This window comes from Rhagoletis pomonella, unplaced genomic scaffold (assembly GCF_013731165.1).
Source record: "Rhagoletis pomonella isolate Grant_MI unplaced genomic scaffold, Rhpom_1.0 Rhpom_scaffold_00539, whole genome shotgun sequence".
In the NCBI taxonomy this organism is placed as follows: domain Eukaryota; kingdom Metazoa; phylum Arthropoda; class Insecta; order Diptera; family Tephritidae; genus Rhagoletis; species Rhagoletis pomonella.
Window position 1 is genome coordinate 2514 of NW_023459093.1, and position 22786 is coordinate 25299.

General features: G+C 38.2%; 1 protein-coding gene across 1 annotated transcript in view; it reads right to left on the minus strand.

The window, feature by feature from the left end:
- Positions 1 to 1256: 1256 nt before the first annotated feature.
- The window catches only part of LOC118751106, a 47809-nt gene continuing 26279 nt past the window's right edge, over positions 1257 to 22786 (minus strand). The window contains exons 3-8 of the mRNA XM_036485874.1: positions 7547 to 7751; positions 6210 to 7467; positions 5953 to 6149; positions 4699 to 4830; positions 4348 to 4529; positions 1257 to 3165 (exon numbers count right to left, since the gene is read on the minus strand). Coding sequence (XP_036341767.1) covers positions 2971 to 3165; positions 4348 to 4529; positions 4699 to 4830; positions 5953 to 6149; positions 6210 to 7467; positions 7547 to 7751 — 2169 coding nt within the window. The 3' untranslated portion in view covers positions 1257 to 2970. The remainder of the gene's footprint in view (positions 3166 to 4347; positions 4530 to 4698; positions 4831 to 5952; positions 6150 to 6209; positions 7468 to 7546; positions 7752 to 22786) is intronic.

Below are 22786 nucleotides of genomic sequence, written 5' to 3' on the forward strand. Positions count from 1 at the left end.
TTTAATAGTATGTTTTTTACTTTCACCTATCAACACAAATATAAATTTCAAAAAAAAACAATGCATGAAAGAAATTTAATTTTTCTCTCTTTATTGTTTTACCTAATTTTTTTTGTCCTATTTCATCATCTATATTCATTTTTTTACAACTAGCTTCCGTTTCTGTTAGTCACTGCTGCTATTTTTTTTGATGAAAGTGTATTTTACAGGGGCCTTAACGGTTATCAAATTTTGAACTAAATCGTTAGGTATAGATTTCTATTGTTTCGATCAATTTTAACCGTTATTTTATAATTTTTATATCTTCGATAAAGAATAACTGTAATTTTTGGACTTTTGTTGTTTCGATAAATTTGTGTTAGTAATTTTACATTTTTTCAATCATATTATAACCGTCGTGTTCAGATTTAATTTTTTTTCCTGTGAAAGATTTAAAACGGCCATAAAAACGGTTAACAATAAGCAAAAAATTTAAAATCGCAAAATAACAAATAAATTTTTCTAAAAAAAAAAAATAAAAATCCAAATTTAACGATTATTCTTGATCGAAAAAATAAGCATTTTGGAATAATCTAAAAATAAGGCTTGGTATTTAGCGATTATTTTTCGCCCCTCATATATAAACTAAACCATTCAGTTTCTTCTCCAACTTTCCCTTTCAGCGACCGATTTCCTAGTGGGATATTTTCGCTGGCTGTCAACAGATTTAGACAGTTTGAGTGCCTTAGTTGGCTGTTAGTTCGCAACCTGCTGCATTTTTATCCTTGAAAAAAGTTGGACATTAGCGTTGTGAATATCGATTATTTAGAAAATCTCGGACTTTTGTTTTCAGCGCCGGCTGTAGAATTATGCGCCAAACAACTTTACAGTTTTGGTGACTAACTTTTGGCTTTAACTAGTTTATATATTATTATTTTACATTTTGTTTTTTTTTTTTATATATATTTTTGTAATTTAATTTCCTTTTTGCTTCTTTTTTCTCGACTATTGCCACATTTCGTTTAGTTTTATGAGCTGCTGTGTTTAATGATTTTTGTTCTATGCTTTTTTACTATTTTTTGTTTTGTATTTTTTTGTGTGTTTGTTTCTTTTTTTTGATTATACATATGGATTTTAAACTTTCTTTTATTTAGTTACTAGCACTTTGTGTTTTTTTATTATTGGATTTGTTTTTGTTATATTAGTTGTTATGGTACGTAAGTTTAAAGTAAATTCTTTTTCCATGAAATTTTTATTTATTTTTTTTTGTTTCGTACTTTTTTGTTTTCAATTCCAGCACTTCAGCGCAAAACCATTGAAATCGTTGCTCGTTTGGCCAGCAGCTGCTAGAAATGTTGTTTGTTGTTTTTGGAATTTGCTTAGTTTCTCCCCTAGTTCTTTTAGTTCTTTTTTACATGCATTTAGCTAGTCGATTTTTTACAAAATTCATTTTTTTTTCTTAAAATAGGTACTAATTTACAAAACTGCTTTAAAAAGCCAAATTTTTTTTTGGCCTTTTTTTTAATTTTATATATTAAGGTATTATTTCTTCTCATAATTCTGTTTGCAACTACTTTTTACGCGCGAAAAGATAAAGGTAAACAATCAAATTTAAATTAACAAATTTACACACATTTTGCAATTAAGGAATTTCTCGGATTTAGTACACATGCATATACATATATATATATATATTATGTAGAACAATATTTTATAACATAACGTAAATTAAAACTATTTTGTGATACTCTGTTAGACTTGGTATTTTAAAGTTTTTAATAGCCAAATTCATAAAAAATTCAAATGACCTAATTTGATCGATCTTTTTTATAAGCAGCAGTTACAATTTTTTGAATTTTTATGAAAAGGGCCACTAATTTTTATATTACACTTAAAACGAAAACAACTCATTTTTTGTAATAAATTTTCAATAAAATATCGTTACTTAAACGTGACAAGGCGCCAAATCCTTTTTTTTTTTGAAATTGTTTAGGAGAGACGAAAAATCGATGTAGTTTTGAAAAAAGTGGACTTGGCACCTTTTCACCTTTAGGTAGCGATATTGTTTTCTTTTATAAAAGATATTAGATATAAAGCACAGTTAGTTGCCTTATCATCAATAAATTTTCCCACTTTTCTTATTATTGTTATTTTTTATTTATTATTTTTTTTCAACGCCCTCAACGCCCCAGTCTGACGCGGAAAATTCCAAATTAAGTGTAAAATTTTATCAATTAAATCAACAAGTTACATATACATACATATGTTTCTGTGTGAGTGGGTCTATGTAAATATGTATATGTATGTAGTATACTGTATGTCTAAGTAAATAAGTATAAGTGTATGTATGTAAATATATGTAGTAATTATTGCATTTTTGCTTGGAAATAAAGCATCTGCAGCCACTTTTGCCTGGCAAAATCCTGTACTATGCTAGAAACCTATACGAAGCGGCGAGGCACAGTGTCGCAGTGTGGGCGAAATTTCGGTTAAAATCAAAAAACAATCGCGAGAAATTTAAGGACATTTTAAAAGCTTACGTAACCAGAGATAAATAAGCAGCTAAGGAGTACAAAAGCGAGCAATGCAAATTTTTTTTAAATCTAAATGAATGTTTTTTAGCAAAAAAAAAAAATATACATGCAAATTGATTAAAACTGAAAATCATCCACCAAAAAATATTGAATTGAATTGAATATTGAAATCGATATTTCAGCACTCAAAGCAGCCGCCATTTGGCAACTCGAGTTTTCATCGACCTTTCACAGACTTTAGCCGCAATCATATAACAATTTCAACCTCAATATTACTATGAACAGTTTTCCTTCGCCGCTGCGACGCTCATTGCCTTCATTTCTCTTTTCAAATTAACTTTCGCTGCTTCTAATTTCCTTACCCTGCCCCTATTCCTATCCCTGTTTATTGCCTAACCTCGTACTTCCGCCTCGTTTAATTCCATTCCGTTTGCACTCTATTTATTTCAGCTCGACTTTATGACTCGTCTCGATTGTTATGCACCCAACTGGCTGGCACCCATTGTGGTTCGCGTTCCAATGAATTAATCTCGGCCAGCAGCTGTTGATATGCCCGATCTGTGTCGTTGTTTATGATTATCATGTCGAAGAGATGACCCCAGCGCGCCTCCATGTCGCGTGCAGTGGCTATAATGTCTTTGAGTTCCTCCTCCTGAAAGAGATACGAGATTATTTAATAATGATAGTCAAAAGATGATGAGTTTGTAAGCTACGATCGACTCAGTCCAAAACAAAATAATAAAGTGAATTTTATCAATGCAAATCTACGAGCCAGGGAAAGAGTTTTTAGATGCACCGCTGTCTGAAGGAGCACTTCAAGGGCTCGCGTCATGCGGAAATTTTCCGCTTGCATAAAACCACCTGCGATAGCTACAACCCGACTGTTAAGCGATACTTCAGTAAATTATCATAGTGTAGATCTAACTGACGCTTGAGGCAACCACAGCTCGCCTTTTGAGCTTGGACGCCGATAACTGCATTCCTGGGACTATGATTTATGAAGTAAGTTAATTGGAACTCAGTAAACAAGGTTCGAGACTTGGTGATTGCGCCAACCTGGCAAAATATCCCAACAGAATTTTAAGAGTAATACTTCAGAGAGGATGCGACAAGCTGACATCCCCTGAGCGAAAACCAGGACATGCGCGATCGCATTGGTCTTTCTGGCCAAGGGCAGCCGAGGGCGGTTGAGGGCACTCCTCACACTTACAAAGCCGCAGCTCTCACTTTTGGAGGGGGTTTTACCGGGTCACTGTCCAATCCGGACCCCGTATGTCGCAGTTGTCTGGAAGATGACGAGGGTGGAATCACTTCAACACATACCTTTTTAGGTGCCCTGCGTTTGCCAGGCTAAGATTGTCTCCCACATACTTAATAGCCCCGAGCTACTCCGGGGTATTGAGATTTGCCGAATTTGTCAATACATAATCGGCTCGGGGCGTTTTATCGATTAAGTATTGGGTGCCGTTCAGAATGTTGTATCACAAAGGACAATCTCTCAATTGTCTAAGTGAGCCCCGGTTGCACGGGCTGCCACCTAACCTAACCTAAGGCTTGCGGTGAAAAATGGTATTTATAAGACGGCAGAACTGCACATCAAGCCCTTTAGGCGTATTTCTTTCAGCTCCCACGCCGGAATTTATATATTACAGCTAAATAAAGTGCTGGAAGCCTGAAAATTGATGAACGCCTAAACAGGCGTTCTATTCTAAGGCAAATACTGGGATCTCAGACTGCTAGATCATGGCAACTTGGATCTTTAATTCTTCAACTTGTCGAAGAGATGTTGTGCTCCTGATTTGCTTCTTAAAAGAAATAATCTTCTTCCACTCACCTTGAACGGTTCGCCATTTCGGATTTTCTTCTGCCGCAGTTTATCGAGACTCGGTGGCGCCACCAGCACCACATACGGCTTCAAATCGGAGGCGCGCAACAATTTCAAACTCTGTGGATGGAGGTTCAGTACACAGATTTTACCGCTCGCCACCACTGTACGTATGGCCTCCAGCGAGGTGCCTGCAATGATGGAGGAAATTCGAAGAGTTGAGAGGATATGCAAGGATATGTGAAAATTGCAATTTACTTAATTCGTTTAAAAAATAGGATATGAAAAGCACTCACACATGTACACACAGAGTGAGCATGTATGTGTATGTATGTACATATGTACTTTTAAATTACTCACCATAGTAAGCCTTCTCGTATTCGCCATGTTCGACGAAGCGGCGCGCCAGTATGTCCGCCTCAAAGGCTTGGCGCGTGATGAAGTGATAATCAACGCCGGGTACTTCACCTTCGCGGCGCGCACGTGATGTATCTGCAGGGCAAAGAAGGTGCAAAAGAAGAGGCAAGAGAAGACAGCAGAGGTAAATAAAAAATTAAGTATGTATGTATGACCGCAAGTTAGAGTGAGTGAGAATAAATGAGTAGATTAAGGGGAGGTGGAGGTGGTGTGGAACTGAAGTAGTTGCAGGTAAGCGGCTTGCGCGGCACGGCGTAACAGATTGGCTGACATATGAAAAGCATGCTGTGCTTGTGGTAAGCAGCTTATGTGTGCGTATGAGTGTGTATGCATGAGCTTTTGCGGCAAAAGATAAGCCAAGGATGCTGACAGCGCTGTACTGCTGATTGAATTGGAGGTGAAAATTTTTGGCTTTGACTGCAGCAATTAAGTCGTTAGTGACACAGGTCTACAAACAAATATATTCTTGAGCGCGAAGATGGTAGGCGCGCGCCTTTAATATGCGTTTTATATTGCAAGGCTACGAAAGGATTTAAGGGCAAGCTGCCGGATGTATCTGCGTTGGTTTGGCTGTGCGCGCAGCGTGCGCCGTGTGTGAAGTAGAGCGCAAGGAAATCGCCGCTTAATTACTTCTGCGTGCGACTGTTAATCAGATATATTAAAGCGAATGGAAAGTAGGAAGTATTTTCACAGTGGGACGAAATGGGATTGCGATTACTGAAAATTTCTAGCTACTTTTTTCAACTCTAACTAAATGAAGAGTGCAATTTAATTTTGTGTATATTTTTTTGAAGATTTACCCTTTTTCAGTTTCTCCTCTAACAAATAGAAAACTAAAAGCAAAAACGAAACAGGAAAATTTTTTGATAAAAAGGCGAGTGTTTAAAAAATCTCGCGAGCAAAAATATTTTTAGGCAAACAAAAAAAAAACTAAAAAGTAATGATGCAAATAAAAAAATATTTAAAAGTAAACAAATTGGAAAATTAAGTCGCAAAATTCGATAAAGAAAACCACTACAAAAATCGGCTAACGAACTCAGCTTCGTAATATACAAACTAATAAGAAATACAATAAAAAATCTCTTTTGATCCAAAATTATGGAAAACCGGTAGTAAGGAGAAATTTAGCATTCTACAGCCGAGCCACGCACGCCGAGCAAACCTACAGCAACGATTACTTATTTTCCCCAAACTCACGTGGCACTGCCGCCGAGAAGCGATCCGAGTCGGCCATCAGGCGCTGGCGCAGCTCGTGACGTCCGATATTTGGTGGCCCGATCAGCACAATGGGCCGTTTGTGTGTGGCACGTGGATAGTATAAGGCGACCTCTTCGTAGGTGAGTATTTCCTCGGGGTCCGTTTCATCGGGCGCCGTCGTTGCGTACAACGGATAACTGAAGAATGAAAAAACTATTAGTACTTAACCTTACAATTTTTAGATGTTCGCTACTCACCCTGCTTCCGAGCTGGCCTTCTTCTTCTTCTTTCGTCCCTTGCGCGCGCACAGCAGCGTCGCACCCTTGTTGCTATCCTTGCCGCGACTGCGCGCTAACCCCGCCTCCTCGGCAATGGCCAACTTCATGGTCTCGCGCTGATGCTGAAACGATTGACTAGGTATGAGACCGGCCAGCGTTTGGTCCTCTTCGCCTTCGCGATACGCCTGCCACCAGTTGGGATCGTCGCGCGAAATCACGTGTAGCACATCACCTTTCTGGAAGCTGATGCCGAGCTCGCGACATGGTATGTACAAATCATCTTCGGGGTCGTAGTCGAAGTGGGCGCGCACATGCAGCACGGCATTTTCGCGATGGCCGCCGCCCGGTGGTGGACTGCCCGCGGGCACAATAAGAAAGGTCAGCGTACCCTGCATGGAGCTTAGCAGAGCGCACACCTCGTTTACCGTTTTGCCGCGCAGCTCTTGCCCGTTCACCTCGAGTATTTCGTCGCCTTCGTGCAGCAGCCCTGACTTCTCGGCAGCTCCGCCACGCACTATGCGTCCAATGACGACCGCCTCACCCTCGTTGCGCACCGTCGCGCCCAGCGGTTCCGTGGACTTCTCAATCTGTATGATGCGTATGTTGTCGTTCTGATCGTTGAGCGTGCCGAAGCAGGCGCTCAATGGCGGCGAATCGGCGCGCATCGGTTGCTTCATAAAGCCACCATGTTGCGGCGGCGCGTGCTGTGTCCCCGCTCCACCCACTACATTCGGCGGCAGTGGCATGGCACTGCGCTGCGCTAGCGGCGGCGGCACCACAGGTGGAGCCACGGCTGTGCCGCGCACCGCTGCGCTCTTCGGTAGCGGTACTGGCGCAACACTGGCACCCGCTGATGTCTGCTGTGGGCTGCTCGTGCCGCTGAGCGTTGGTGACGGCGTGGCATCGGTGAGTGTCGCTACGCGATCATGCGCTAACAGCAGACCCTCCATTTCATGACTCGTCAGCAAATTACCCAGCTCAATGGCGGCGGCGGTATTCGATTGCGTCAGCAGTTCCACGATATCCTTTTGTAGCGTAGAAGCATTTGCGCTAACCGGGTTGGCAACCCGTGGGCGACGGCGCTGCAGTACCGCGGCGCGCGCAGCAAGCGCATGAGCCACACCCGCGCCGCTCAGCACATTGTGGGCAGCCGACACTCGGCCTGCAAGTGTGGACATGCCATTTTTGGTGAGTTGATTCTGCAAGCGTGTCAGCGCGGCGATCAGCTCGCCGTAGCCTGAAGAGAGAGTGAGAGAGAGAGAAACAATGCTTACGACTAAAAATTTATATTCAAGCTCTAAAGCTGTTGTGCTCACCATTGATCTTTTCGACCTCCTCATCGTCCATATACGCCTCATTCTCCACACCAGTTACACGCTCCGCAGCAACCGGTTGCTGTTGTGCTGCTGCCTTGTTGTCCTGCAGCGCCTTGAGCTTCCGTGAACCGCGCAGACTGTTGCGTAGAAACTCATTTTGTTGCGCGATGCGCTCTTCCTCTTCGCGCCGGCGACGCAATTGCTCCTGAAAAACAGAGAACACGAGATTGGTCAGTTGCAGCGCTTGCCAGTTGTGTGTAGCTTTGAAGCTGCGTTGGAAAACAATCAGCGCGGTCGAGAGAAATATGGGCAAGTAGTGGAGTGTGGATTGCGCGGACATTTGCTCCATTGTGGCAGCAAACGAAAAATCTCGGAAATTAGTTCATATTTAATTATACAGAAGGCAACTTAGTGGAAGATAAACAGCGAATGCAACCCTACAAATGAAAGCAGGCAAACTTTCTTTTCTGCGCGCTTTCATCTTCCTCTGGCCGCACCCAACACGTTAATATGAACGTCCTCCCCAGCGCATTTGTGCCACTTAATCTTCAGCAGCAAAACAATTCGCGTAATTTAATTAGCTCGCAAATGGGGTGAATGGGCCAGTAGGTCTGTGGCCGCACAAAGCCGAGGCGGCGACAGGGTGGGGGCGACAGCTGTAGTCAACCCTACGCGCGCGTGTTAAAACTGTGGCGTACTCGGCAATAATAGTGGCGACCTCATGCGACTTGTATTCACACACATACACTTTATGCTTGCCACATAGAGTGGCAGCACTTGAGCGTTTGCTCAAAGACATAAATGACAAAAACAAATCGCTACACTTAGAGACTGCAGTTGCTTGATAGGCTATTAGGAGGGTGGGCACTTAAGAGATGACAGGATGGAGGGTTAAGTATATAAATGCTTTGATATTAAGTAGGGGGAGCACCACAGATACCCCTCGAGGGAAAATGTTGAAAAGAAAATAGTAAAAGGGGTATAGGGCGTAAGGAAGTTGAGCGAATTAGTTGATGGTTGTGAAAGAAAAAAAAAATTAGCGAAAAAGTAATTAATAAGCCTTTGAGTTTCTTAGAATAAAAAATGGAGGACTTAGTATTTTAATGAAGTTTCTTGTATGGTATGTAATATATACATACATATTCCTTATGTAGAAAGATTATATTGTCACTTGAGAATGATCTTGAGTGATAAGGTGTATACATATTTTTTATGCAGCAGTTGAGAATTCCAAACGATTACTATGTAGGTATAAGTGAGTCTTAGAACAGACGTGAGCACTAACACACACAGTGCTCTGATCATTACCCTCTCGCTTGCCAACGCGACAGTTACGCTCTGTAAAGACCTCCTTAATCTCTACCTACATATACCTACTCAAATAGCACTTTGATTTGGCGGATACAATTTTAAGTATGGAAGCGAATGAATAAATAGTGATAAATATGTTTTTGACCCTGGCCTGCGTGGGCATCACTTAGTGCGATGAGAACAACGCCAACTGCGGCTTTAGAGGTGCTTTCTGACCTGCCTCCCCATGGTAATAAGAAAAGGCTCTAATGTTTAAAGCAAGGCTCACCTCAGGGGACAGTGTAGGGGACAAGAAGCTCATACACCCTTCCACCCTCAGGGTTATATTAGGTATTTTTTCCCCTACAGGAATAACTGGGACAACGAACGACTTAAACCCCGAAAGCCATATCTGGTATACTGACGACTCTAAGACAGACGACGGCTTCAGAGCAGGAGTTTACGGTATGTTTTCTACAACCAAGTGGGGCAACCAAACACGAGGTAACCTCAAATCTGGTGTAAGACTGTCTTCAAATTTTAATACGGATCGCCTCCAGGAACCGGGTATACCCCATATGGGCACCAGGAGAGATATTCTGGCCAGAAAAGGGGCTGCACAAGGATTCATAGGCCCAGGACCTTTTACCGGTCTGCCATGGAGCTTCGTTAGGCGAATCTACTATATCTGGGTGAAGAACGAAGCGCAATATTACTGGACAAATACAGAAGGTAACAGATAGGCCAAGTCCTTCAATCCGGATATGGTAAACCGAAGAACTCCTTCACCTCAGTAGGTATGAAGTAAGAATTGTAACAGGCTTTCTTACTGGCCAATATAGAGTAATGAAACACCTGTCAAACATAAGAGTTATTAACTCTGACCAATGTAGGTTGGGCAACCAAGAACAGGAAACAGCAGAGTACATTATGTGCCACTGTGAAGCCCTCACCAGGGCCAGACTCCGCTTCCTAGTATCACCGTAGCTAGAAGCAAATGTCCTAAATGGGATTCGGCCAAAGGACCTAGCGAGGCTACTTAGCAGTACGTACATGAACCCATTGACACCCAGCTCCTCGGAATATACCCCTGTCGCTACACCGTAGTCCATCTTGGACCCGTCAGTGTAGATACAGATAGCTTCCTTATCGACTGCTGCATTCCGTTTTGGATAGAAACTGCTCCCGTACATTCAAGCCAAAATCCAGGCTTCATACCATCGAGGTAAGGCCTAAAATTGAACTATGTCCAAAAGTTCTCGATCCCCACAGCCCAGACTTACTGAGTCGTACTGCTGAGTACATCGCGGTTTTCTTTAAGTACACATCAATGGGCATCTTATTGAGAACTAGATTCAGTGCTTCTGAAGGCCAGGGCTCTTTGTAACATACTTCGTTTACCGACCTCGCATAGTTTGCCTAAGGCTGGTCACTATACTAGGGCACTGTTGGTAATGATTAGCCTATCAAAATGATATCAAAAGTACTTCCCTAAAATTTCGACCTGAGTAGCAATGAAGTCGCTTCGGTGCAAGAGCTGAGTCGAATATTTTTATAATAAACACCATTTAAGTCTACTCAGATAATTATAATTAACAGCACAATCAAGCCACACACACTTTCTTAGGAAGCTTTTCCTTACACAGGAGAGGAGCCATCTCTGGCATGAAGGTTAAATTAGACGGAGCTAAGTTCAATGTAGCAATCGCCTATTTCTTCAAGCCAGTTTTGAGTGCAGCAATAACCAAGCACTCTTCACCCTTTATCACAATTTACCATCAACGCCACTGCCCAGAGGACCACCCGAAACCCACAGCGCGCCTTAAATGATATCTCTACTCACGCTCGCCACCCAAAGCCGGTTAAAAGTGACACGAATGTTTGCTTTGTATGTTAGAAAGTGTGCAACGAAATGTACACACAATACATAAGTGCAACATGCAACACACAAAGTAGGTACAACAAAAAGCAAACAACAAAAGATGTATACAAATAGCAACACTCATATTGTTTTGGAGCTGCTTCCGTGGCTGCCACATTGGAAACCTGTCAAGTGTGATTACTGGCAATCCATCAGAGCGCGTGCAGGCGGAAGCAAAGGCAAACATAGCAGCGAAGCAGCGATGGAGTGTTAGAAGGGTTGCTTGCATAATTTCAATGTGGGTGTGATGGCGTGGGAGAATGGTGGCAGGGGGGGGTCATGGCAGTAGCTAATAGCGACGAGCGCGTAGCGACACGAATATGCAAATGCGCGTGGCGGAGAGGTATAAATGCAACAAGCGGCATGTAAACAGCGCAACAAGAAAAAAAGGAAAAATAAAAAAAGGAAAAACTAAAAAGGAAAGTGTAAAAAAGAAAGCGTGAAAAGGGAATTGCAAATATAGTGCGAAGAAAAAAATCGCGCCACCCAAGGATATGTCTTTCAACGTTTGCTGCATTTTGAGTGGTGCGAGCGTTTATTTGCATGCCACACGCACGCTAGCACAATGAGCGAGCTGCAGATATTTATTTGTTGACATGCACTGCACACATACACACGAAAGCGATGCATGCCATGCGAGCGTGTGTGCGTTGTACATCAGCAATTGGGGCAGAAAATTTTATGAAAAATGCAAAAGTCTTTTTTTTCCATATTTTTCACATTTTCGCAACTTTTCGCTGACAAGGCAACCTTCAAAAAATGCAAAACGCTCGGCAGTGATTTACAACGAGAAACAAATGCACATAAATTTCGCATTACAAAACAGTCGTACAAAAAATTTATAAAAACAACAAAAACTACTCATAAATTTCACAACGCAAGAGTCGGACTGCTTTTTTCTTAGACAAAATAATATTTCGCAAAAATCAATTGCCGGCGTTATTCGGCATTCAAGCTGGGCGCGTGAGCGCGTATAAAGCTGCAAAAAAGCGCTGCAAAGTAGAGGATTTCGCTTGTATTTTCCGGGTACAAGAAAATTTTTTAACAAATTCTTTGGCGCAAACAATGCTGCCGCTTTTTATACGCACATAATTTACGCGAAATGCCCAAATATGTATGCTTAGCGCTTCAGGCGGCAGCGAACAGCAATAAAATATGCTTTTTGCACTATGGGAAACGCACTAAAACGCACAGCAGGTAATTGCAACAGCAAATACATAAATATAAACAAAGGCTGTGAAATAAATTAGCAATAAATAAGAAATGTATTTCGTGGATTTATGTGTTGCCGCTGAAATGGAGCTTTTGAAATTCACATAAAAATTGTAAAAATTGAAAATTATTGCGAATCAAGTTTGTGCATGAAGCTTTCACAGAAAAGCAATAATAAAAAGCTTACCAGGCGCATAGAGTGACCAACTAAGATCCACAGCCAACTAAAAACTTTCATTTTAGATCGCACAAAGTTGCCTTCTTTATTATGTAGATAAGGAGCTTTAATCGCTCTTTTGAGCTTTTCCGAGTTTTTATGAAATTTTCCTGCTAGAATTACAAAACTTTTAAGAACATATGTATCATTAAAGCAGCGATGAACACCGCCTTTATTCGTGATTTTTAAGTTTTCTATATATTTCGTATAGATGCTGGTGCAGAGTAAAAGCTCTGTCCGTCTATCGTTGCATTAATAACTGATTTAATGCAACGATGGACGGAGAGAGCTTTTACTCTGCACGCGTCTATACAAAATGTATAGAAAGCTTCAGAGAGCTTAAAGGGATCGCAACTTATGATTTTGAGCTTGACAAGCATTTGCCTCATTTATTTTTATTCATCCCAAATTTGTTTTCATTTGTTTTAAATGATTTCAGCTTGTGTAGAAAGCATCATTTTCAATTAAAAATGATTCGTATTAAACTTTGACTTCGATAAATCGATAATCTTAAGAAAGTGCGGAGAAATTGCGCCTTATATCAAAAATTTTTACATTTTTCAAAAGCCTTTTCAAAGCTTTCACATAAAAATGGTATCAGTAAAAATGGTTTATGGCTAAAAAGTCCGGCATCCTGCTTGTGCTTTGTATCGTCATGACTAATTATTTATCTTTTTTTTTTTTATTATATGGCCAAAAAAAACTATAAGCACCCATCAAAATGGCATTAAGAATCTTATTCAATGTAAATTTTCATTAGAAGTCAGTTCAGAGTAATTAAAGCTCATCACAATCAAAGCCAAATCTGTGCACTAAGCAAATTAAATCCGGCTTAAAGGTTAGCAGTTTGCTAGCAAGGTGCGCAACGCTGACAATGAAGTGATTAACTGATAAAAATATGTAAACGATGAGACACAAAAAGTCGTCGCATGAAAAAACTTTAAGCTCTAAATGAAATAAATATAAATATGTATCTACATGTGTATGTATGTATGTACATATGTATAGGACAAAAAATGGCAAATGTTATACCAAAATTCTTGAACATTTTATTCTGCTTGTATTTCTGTTTACATCGCTTATGTCACAGCGCTCTTGAACTCTGTTGGAGGTTGAAGAAGGTTCTACAAGCTGCTCTTTCAAATATTTGTTTTTTTTTACTCTGTTTTGAAGTTACTTTTGTTGGCTGTTGAGATAATGAGTGGAGGCCGAGGGGCCTAGCCGCACAAAGTGTAACTTGAGGTAAATGCCGTGGCTCTTGTTGTTGTTTTGTGATCTTCAGCTAGCGCTTACAGTGGCAAAAGCAAAAATTTAAAACCTTGCGTGTTTGTAAAACAAATTCCATTTTGAATACTTGGTACTTTTGAAGCTTTTTTTTTGTAATTTATTATAGTAGTAGTAGTAGTGGTAATTCTTTATTTGCATATTAATGTTAAAAAAAAATGTTAATAACTAAATAAACAATTCCTACGACTTCAATTGTTCTCAAAATGTCGGTGCGATAATACCGAGCAGCTCTACAGTTTTCAAAATCTCAAAAAGGAAGAAAAAATGGAATTTGGAAGTACTGGTATCAATACAATGTACATGCATATGTATGTAAGCGGTCGATTTCTGCATTGCCATATTTCTCCAACTGCTTTTTGCCTACAACATTTCAGTGAACGGCCAATTTGGCAAAATAAGGTAAGTGTTAAACTACTTTAAGCTACCAAAACAAAACCTTATAAATTTATGGGCCAACCAACAAATGACAAGTAAGTATGTGGGCTACAAGCTTTTATGAAAACGTTGAGGAATGCCTCAATGAGCGCCAAATTAGGCTGGGCGACGCTGTTGTTTGTACGTGTCATAAATGGAGTTAAAAATGTAAAACAAAACCAATATAAAATTAGAAGAAAAACCACTGAACGAGATTTCGAACACATCGCAAATAAAGCACAAAAACTTGGGTTTGAGAATAATTAAGAAACTTAAATGTTGAAATCAAAAATGTAAAAAACTAGGTGTAAATACATACAGTTGATAATTTTAAGAAAACGTCAGAGTTGAATAATCCGAAAAATTTTAAAACAAAAAATTTAAGGAAAAATCAAAAAATTAAGAAATATTAAAGAAATCGAAATCATCAAAAAAAATATAAACAAATAAAAAAAAGAAAAACTTGAAAAGAAACATGTGAAATAATAAATTTGAAAATAATAAATATGCATAAAATCATGTAAAGGGGCTATTCAAGTATTACGTAACCACCAATGCACAGTGGTTAAAACTGGCATTTCGTGTTCACAACTCACTGGAGTCATAATTTTTCACTCAATTTAATGGATGCTAATAAAATTTGCAAGACACCAGTTGAGCCTGATTTTTGAATTTTTGTTTGTTTTACATTTTTTAGTACAACGTGCAGAAAAAAAGGAAAAAGTAGGAATTTTGAATTAAATCGATTTTCCTGTTCCAGTTAATAAATGCTACATAATAAAGTTACATGTTTAGTTAAAAAAAATAGAAGGGTGCCCCAAAACGAAAAATGTCCCAAGAAAAATTTTAAACGTTATAAAAAATGTTCACCAAAATATAAAAAAAAAATGGTAGGGTCTGGTTTTGGGTATGCAAATTTATAGTTCATTAAATTTTAGTATAATAAAGTGCAATTTGCAAGTAGCTAAGAGGTTTCGGTGATTTTTAATATTTTTTTCGCTAACATTTCGAGCACATCTGCTTGCTAAACGGGGAATAAAAGCGTTTGTTATAAAAAAAATGCGTACCCAACTACTAAATCACTGCTTTCGTAATACTTGAGTTGCCCCAAGGATCCAGTAATTTCAACATTTCGAAAACTTAAAACTTAAATTAAAAGGACAAATTTAAAAGCTGAAAATATTATATAAGTATAACACGAAATATCAAACACAAAACTATTTTAAATTGAATAAAATCGGATGAAATTTTCATAAACCGGCATCGATGGTTTCCCTTAAAAAACTAATTAGCAATTTGGGTAGGTATTAGGTACTAAGCTACGTAAAAAATTATAAAAAAATTCCATCACGCAAATATTTCGAGGAGCAAAGAGAAAGAAAAATTTACCTAAACTTTGGTATTTTAAGCACAAATCACATTTTTTTTTTTATAAAAAAATTTATTTTAAATTATTTAATTTTTATTTTTTCATGAAAATTTTTAAAAATTCTAAAATATGCATGTCATCAATAAACATAAATCTCGAAGTGCTAGAAAAAAAAGTAATATTTTAATTTGACATGGCGAGACAAAAATGCAAATTTTTAAAATAATATTAATCTTTAAGAACCGGCCACAAAATTCAAACAAATTTCGTTGCTTGAAAATTCGAAATGCTAAAGCAAAAAAATAATGACGATCTAATATAATAATAAGATAATAATAATTGAAAATGAAAATTAACAAGCGCTTAAAAATTTGGGAATTTAAAAAATTACTAAATTAGCTTTTATTTTGTTTAGATTAGCCAGCAATCATTTAAAATTTAAGTATTTTACCACACAAAATAATAATAAAGTAAACAATCGCGTAAATAGGTATGTATATGAAAGCAAGTCTTAATAACAAACAAAAAGCAAACACAAGTCAAGCAATAAAAACAAATAAAGTTAAAAAATTTCCTCGTTAAGCTTAGTATCCAGCTCTTAAGAAAAGCAAAAACTCCATATAAAATGACGTACAAGAAATGGCAAAGAAATTTTCTTGAGTCAAATTTCCTTAAGGCAGTACGCAGTTCTTCAGAAATTTAGTACGCTTTCTACTACGGTTTTCTAAAGTTTTTTGTGAAAAAAGAGTACAAGGCAACCCAGGTTTGCAACAGAAATATATGCCCGTTCCATTATTTCTTGAGGAAAGAGTTAGGCAACAGGCTGTGAGGTATAAAAAATGTCAAAATTCCTTGGACACACACGCGAAATAATGGCAATTTTTTCTTTACCGTTTTCTTAAGAGCTGGATACTAAGCTATAGACCGGAATACGTGCCGGCAAAATGTGAATTTCCATAGGTTGAATCAAATCTAGCTGGCTCTAATGGATTCAAACCCACTTCCCACTTTTTTGGTTTTACGTTGAATATTGTTTGTCCGCATTTCCTCCGCCTAATTTCGCTTTAATTCAAATAAATAATTTATTTTAATTCACGTAATTTAATGCGAACAAAAAAACCGAATAGAAGCTTAGAAAATAAATTTCAACATTGTAGATCGCCGACGCTAAATAAACCAAATGCAAAAAAAAAAAACAGAAAAAAATTAATTGTCTTATTAAGTAAAATATATTTGATATCAATCTGCGCAAATCACAAAACAACAACAAACAACCAGCAGTACGCAAGCAAAGTGACAAAGAGGCGGGTGAGCCGCTCGAGAGCTCTGACAAATCGAGTTGCGGGCGTCAGAGGCACCTGAAACGCTGGCGCTGGCGTAATGATGACATCAGCGCACTTGGAGTGGTGGTGGAGCGGAGCGGTTTGATTGCTTTTGCGGATGAAGGTGTGCGCTTGTGTGAGCGAATTCGAGATAAACGAATTCATACGCTTTTCTATACGAATTTCTGAGAGAATGTGTGTGTGTGTGTGAATACGTGCTGGAACGCTGATATTTACATTTGTTTTATTAGAAATTTTCACTACTTTTTTTAGTTTTGTTAACTTATTTGAAGCGCTTGAATGGATGTGTGAATATTTTACATATTTATTTTTATAACCGTAATTAATTTATGAAAGTTATTTTAAATGCATAGATAATTACTTTTTTATTGTTTAATTTTTTGTTTTTCACAAATACAGGTTTGCCTTCTACCGAAGCATGAAATGTTCAAGCAATGGATCAGCAGAGCGTATATCGAAATCCAATTCGATTCAAGTTTTAGAATTCGCTAAAAATAATTTAGAGGACAAAAAAAGTACTAAATAGCGTCCCTACCAAAAAGCGCTTAAGTAAAGGTAAACATTTTTGTAGAATAATGTTCAAGTAATTAGTTACTAACTGTACTTTTTCCCATTTTAATTTTTTTTTTGTATTCTGCTTAAATACTTCAATGTTTATTTTCCTTAAAAATTTTTATTTTATTTTTTTATTAGATATTTTTACCTGCTGCTGACGCAAACGATTTGACATATTCACTTGTCCGTCCCGCTGCAACAACAACGAGCTGCTGCGTTGCGGCAAATGTTGTTGTTGTTGTTGCTGTTGTTGCTGCTGCTGATACGCTGACTCCTTGACAATTTGCGGCGAATGCCAGTGTAACGATGATGGTAGTGATTGTTGTTGTTGCTGTGGCACATTATTGCTATCACGAAGTAGATTTGTTGTTGTTGGTATAATTGTTGCTATTACAATTTTTTTCGGCGGTGGTACAGGTGCTGCTGCACCGCCGTTAATATCACAAAAACTGCTCGTATGGCTTACACTTCTGGCATTACGATTACCATTACCATTACCATTACCAACACCATTGCCATTGCCATTACTGCTACCACTACTATGACTATTGTTGTTGGCACTGAATTTATTGCTTCTATTGTTGTTGTTGATTATATTAAAATTATTATCATTGTTATTGTTGTTGCTGTTGGGTATTTGCACCCCATTGGTTGCATATTTTGTATTCACACCTGCTGGACTGTTGTTGCCACTGCTGCTGGTTGTGATGATCGTTGGTATTGTTGTTGTTGTTGGAATCGGGCGTGGCTGCACTGCGCTGGCTGCCACTGGCGATGTTGGTGCCGTTGCAACCAGCCCATTGTTGTCAAGGGTGATACTCAACGTAGACACCACCATTTTGGCATGGAGGCGATTTTTCTAACTTTTTGGTTTTTTTTTTTTGTTATTTTTTATACTTTTAAGTCGTAATTTTTACTAATAATAATTGAAATCATTATTCGCCTTTCAGCACCTACAGCTTCAATACTGTTGAGAAGTTTACATTTTCTAAAGGGTAAAAGTTGATCAGTGAAATTATTTAAATAATTTTTTATTTTTTCCGCACATTTAATTTTTTTTTTTATACACATTTGTATTTGATTTTTTTTATTAGCGAATGTGCATGAGATTTTCTTGCATTTCTAAAGTATAGAAAAGTTGATGGCTAAAATAATTTTATAATTTTTAATTTTTTATGCACTTTTTTATTTTTATTTTTTTTTTTAATTGACGAAGTTGTATAGGGATTTAAAATAATTTAAATCGTTTTATATAATTTTTTTTTTATAATTTGCTTTGTATTAATGATTTTTTGATAATTTGAATCATTTGTATTTTTATTTGTTTTATACTTTTTTGCATATTTTCATTTGATTTCTTTTTATTGACGAAATTAAATATAAGATTTGTTTTGCTTTAGTTTCATGTTTTACTTTTTCAAAAATATTCATTTTTATTTCTTCACTAATTTTGTATCGGCTGAGCTAATTCATTCAATTTCGCTTCTTCTAAATTTCCTTTGGTTACTTATACCATTTTATTATTTTTTTACTCCTCTTCACTCCCACTCCACCAGCGGCCACTTCACATTCACTTTAGTTCCCATTTCCACAACACAATCGCTCATTTGCATTTTTAATTAAAACCGATGAATATTGTGAATTTAAATTTCATTGTTTTTATTTATTTTATTTCGCTTTTTTTCGTTTTATTTTATCTATTTTATTTTATAACAATTTTTCTTTTAATTTTTTTCCATGTCGTATTTTTAAGTTCCTCAAATTTCCACTCCATTCCTTTCAATTAATAAACATCAAAGTCACCTTTCATAAGCCTGGGTTCACAAACGCCCACATGCATACATATGTACATACATACATTCACATTCACTTGCAAAAAAGCAATTACTCAATCGTTACAAAGTTTTAAACGCAAATAAACCTGTTTCAAGCGCTAAGAAACAATTTAAAAAGAAAAATGCTTTAAGAAAACAAAATCATTTTGCATTCAAATAAAAGCAATAAAAATGTCCATAGTAAATCACAGTTGGATGTGCGCAAGGAGCGCAGCCGCGAGACGTAAGACAAGCCACATTTCAGTAAACAAGTCTTTACAATTCAACTCGTTAAAATTTTTACAAATATTGGGCATAAACAAAAGTGCTTAGCACGAAAGTGAGTTGATGATTTGACGGTGATCTAACTTAGCTGAGCTGATCGTTCGCTCTGCATTCACATAGCCTTGTGACAGTGATAAATGCCCATCAGCATTAAAGTGTCATCAAGTGGCAGTGGAGCGAAAAAGGTTGCGCAACTACTTAAATATTTAAATCCAATAATCATGGAAAAGTGACACCTGATTGGGCACCGGAAAGATGATTGCAAACAAAATTAGAGCGGTAGAGTGTGATAGGTATTCGGGTAGTTCAAGTATGAAGCGAAAGTCCAATTTATTATTTGTCACTGAGTCGTGGCTAAATTTTCAAACAATTTCAGAGAAATAAGTTAGCGAGAGAGAGAGAGAGACAGAGAAACAGCGTGAGTACTCTCAGTGTGGGTCACATATCCAGTCGAATGAGAAAGCTGGAATCCAATTAAAAAGATATCAGTGATTAGGCCGCTTGTGGCTACAAGAAGAATTTGGTAAGATTTGTGCAAGGCTGACTCGAAAAGGAAAGTACCGTCATTAGCGATTGCGAATCGCCGTTTCTTGTGAGGTTAACTAATGCTGCTAATACGTCACATAGCTGTATGTATTTTGAGCCTGAGGCAAGAAATTAATTAATGACTCAATGCTTTATGGCTACGTTTTTGAGTTCAGGAGGGGAAAAAATTGAAAAACGCTATAAAGAGCGGTTTTGTCCTTCTTGTGAGGCTATGAAGTTGACAAATCTTAAGACGGTTAAGCCTAATTCGAGATTTAATATGATTATGCATTTCTCAGTCATTGAGGTCTCTAGATCCCTGCGGGAATGTATGTAAATAAAAGGATTGCCCCAATAGGCTGTGCTAGATTGTTATTTAGGGAAAGAAGAGCTATCACAATTATCGCTAACGCGCACGATCTATTGGAATAAACCTCTATTTAGCTATGTATCTATCTTCTTTGTTCGACGTAACTTTAAGGAACTACGGTAGGTCGTTTGCTGAATGCTGTTAGCTGATGTGCTTCTAGGTACAGTAAACCTAGGAAACGAAGTCTGGGCCAGGTAAGCACTTCACTGTGTCACAATATGTGCTCTGCTGCTTCCTGTTCCTCATGGCACACATTTCACTTTACTCTGCAGTGGCCAGTAAGATGAGCCGAAACCATTCTTAAACTGTGCCTGTGATTTGAGAGAGTGGTTTGTTCACATTTTAGTTATTTACGGCATGCTAAATACAGCCTGTCTATCACCTTCTCTAGTAAAGTTGCTCTTCCTTCTTCATCCATATATTTATGTATAGTAATTTCGCCGAAAGGCGCTACACGGCAGACCTATGAAGGATCCTGCGCCTATTAATCCCTATGCAACCGCTTTCCTGGTGGAAATATCTGTAACTTTATCGCCCATAATTCCGCTATGTACCAGTACCAAAAATAAGGTAGACTAACTTTCTGGGCGTGATGATTGTGAGGCAGCCCCCTTTGTTTTCAAGTCTAGGAGCAGACTGCCGAATACAGAGTTCGCTTACCCATGCTGATTAAAATGAAGCCTTCTGGGTTGTATAACATAGACCCTCACTCTGACATTATGGTGGATATTGCTATCTTTCTGTGGTTTTTGGTCATTCGTTTTTCCAGTTGTTTCTATTGCGGACAAAGACCTTAAAGTTGTAAGTGAAGTTATTATAACGGGTGATTTTTTTGAGGTTAGGATTTTCATGCATTAGTATTTGACAGATCACGTGGGATTTCAGACATGGTGTCAAAGAGAAAGATGCTCAGTATGCTTTGAAATTTCATCATGAATAGACTTACTAACGAGCAACGCTTGCAAATCATTGAATTTTATTACCAAAATCAGTGTTCGGTTCGAAATGTGTTTCGCGCTTTACGTCCGATTTATGGTCTACATAATCGACCAAGTGAGCAAACAATTAATGCGATTGTGACCAAGTTTCGCACTCAGTTTACTTTATTGGACATTAAACCAACCACACGAATGCGTACAGTGCGTACAGAAGAGAATATTGCGTCTGTTTCTGAGAGTGTTGCTGAAGACCGTGAAATGTCGATTCGTCGCCGTTCGCAGCAATTGGGTTTGTGTTATTCGACCACATGGAAGATTTTACGCAAAGATCTTGGTGTAAAACCGTATAAAATACAGCTCGTGCAAGAACTGAAGCCGAACGATCTGCCACAACGTCGAATTTTCAGTGAATGGGCCCTAGAAAAGTTGGCAGAAAATCCGCTTTTTTATCGACAAATTTTGTTCAGCGATGAGGCTCATTTCTGGTTGAATGGCTTCGTAAATAAGCAAAATTGCCGCATTTGGAGTGAAGAGCAACCAGAAGCCGTTCAAGAACTGCCCATGCATCCCGAAAAATGCACTGTTTGGTGTGGTTTGTACGCTGGTGGAATCATTGGACCGTATTTTTTCAAAGATGCTGTTGGACGCAACGTTACGGTGAATGGCGATCGCTATCGTTCGATGCTAACAAACTTTTTGTTGCCAAAAATGGAAGAACTGAACTTGGTTGACATGTGGTTTCAACAAGATGGCGCTACATGCCACACAGCTCGCGATTCTATGGCCATTTTGAGGGAAAACTTCGGAGAACAATTCATCTCAAGAAATGGACCGGTAAGTTGGCCACCAAGATCATGCGATTTGACGCCTTTAGACTATTTTTTGTGGGGCTACGTCAAGTCTAAAGTCTACAGAAATAAGCCAGCAACTATTCCAGCTTTGGAAGACAACATTTCCGAAGAAATTCGGGCTATTCCGGCCGAAATGCTCGAAAAAGTTGCCCAAAATTGGACTTTCCGAATGGACCACCTAAGACGCAGCCGCGGTCAACATTTAAATGAAATTATCTTCAAAAAGTAAATGTCATGGACCAATCTAACGTTTCAAATAAAGAACCGATGAGATTTTGCAAATTTTATGCGTTTTTTTTTAAAAAAAAGTTATCAAGCTCTTAAAAAATCACCCGTTACTTCGTGCGGGGGGCCACGCATAATAGATTCCTTTAGAGATCCCAATGCATATGGCCCATAATATAATTATAATGATAATATACCTCGGAAGAAATTGGTCCGTGAAAGGAGAAAAGTGTACTAGCTTCGCCTGCATTGTCCCCTAAGGTGAGTATTTCGGTAAACCATAAAACCTTTTTTTTTAATTGCGAAGTGTAGACGAGGTATATCTAGAAGTATGGAGGGTGTCGTTTTCATTGTACCAATGTTGTCAACGCATATAAGTCCTCAATATCTCACAACTACCGCCCGCAGCTTATAAGCCCGTCAAGTAAAAGCAAATCAAACAAAGATTTTGAAGTTCAGGCTGAGAAGTGTTCTTACAAATGCATACGGATTTATACTTTGAGAACATATATACGTAGATTAGGGTGGTACAAAGACCCACGTGAAAAAGTAAAGTCGCAATTTTTCGAGGTCGCTCAAAGCGCTCAAAACTTTGAATGTATTTTATATGAGAAAAATAACTTT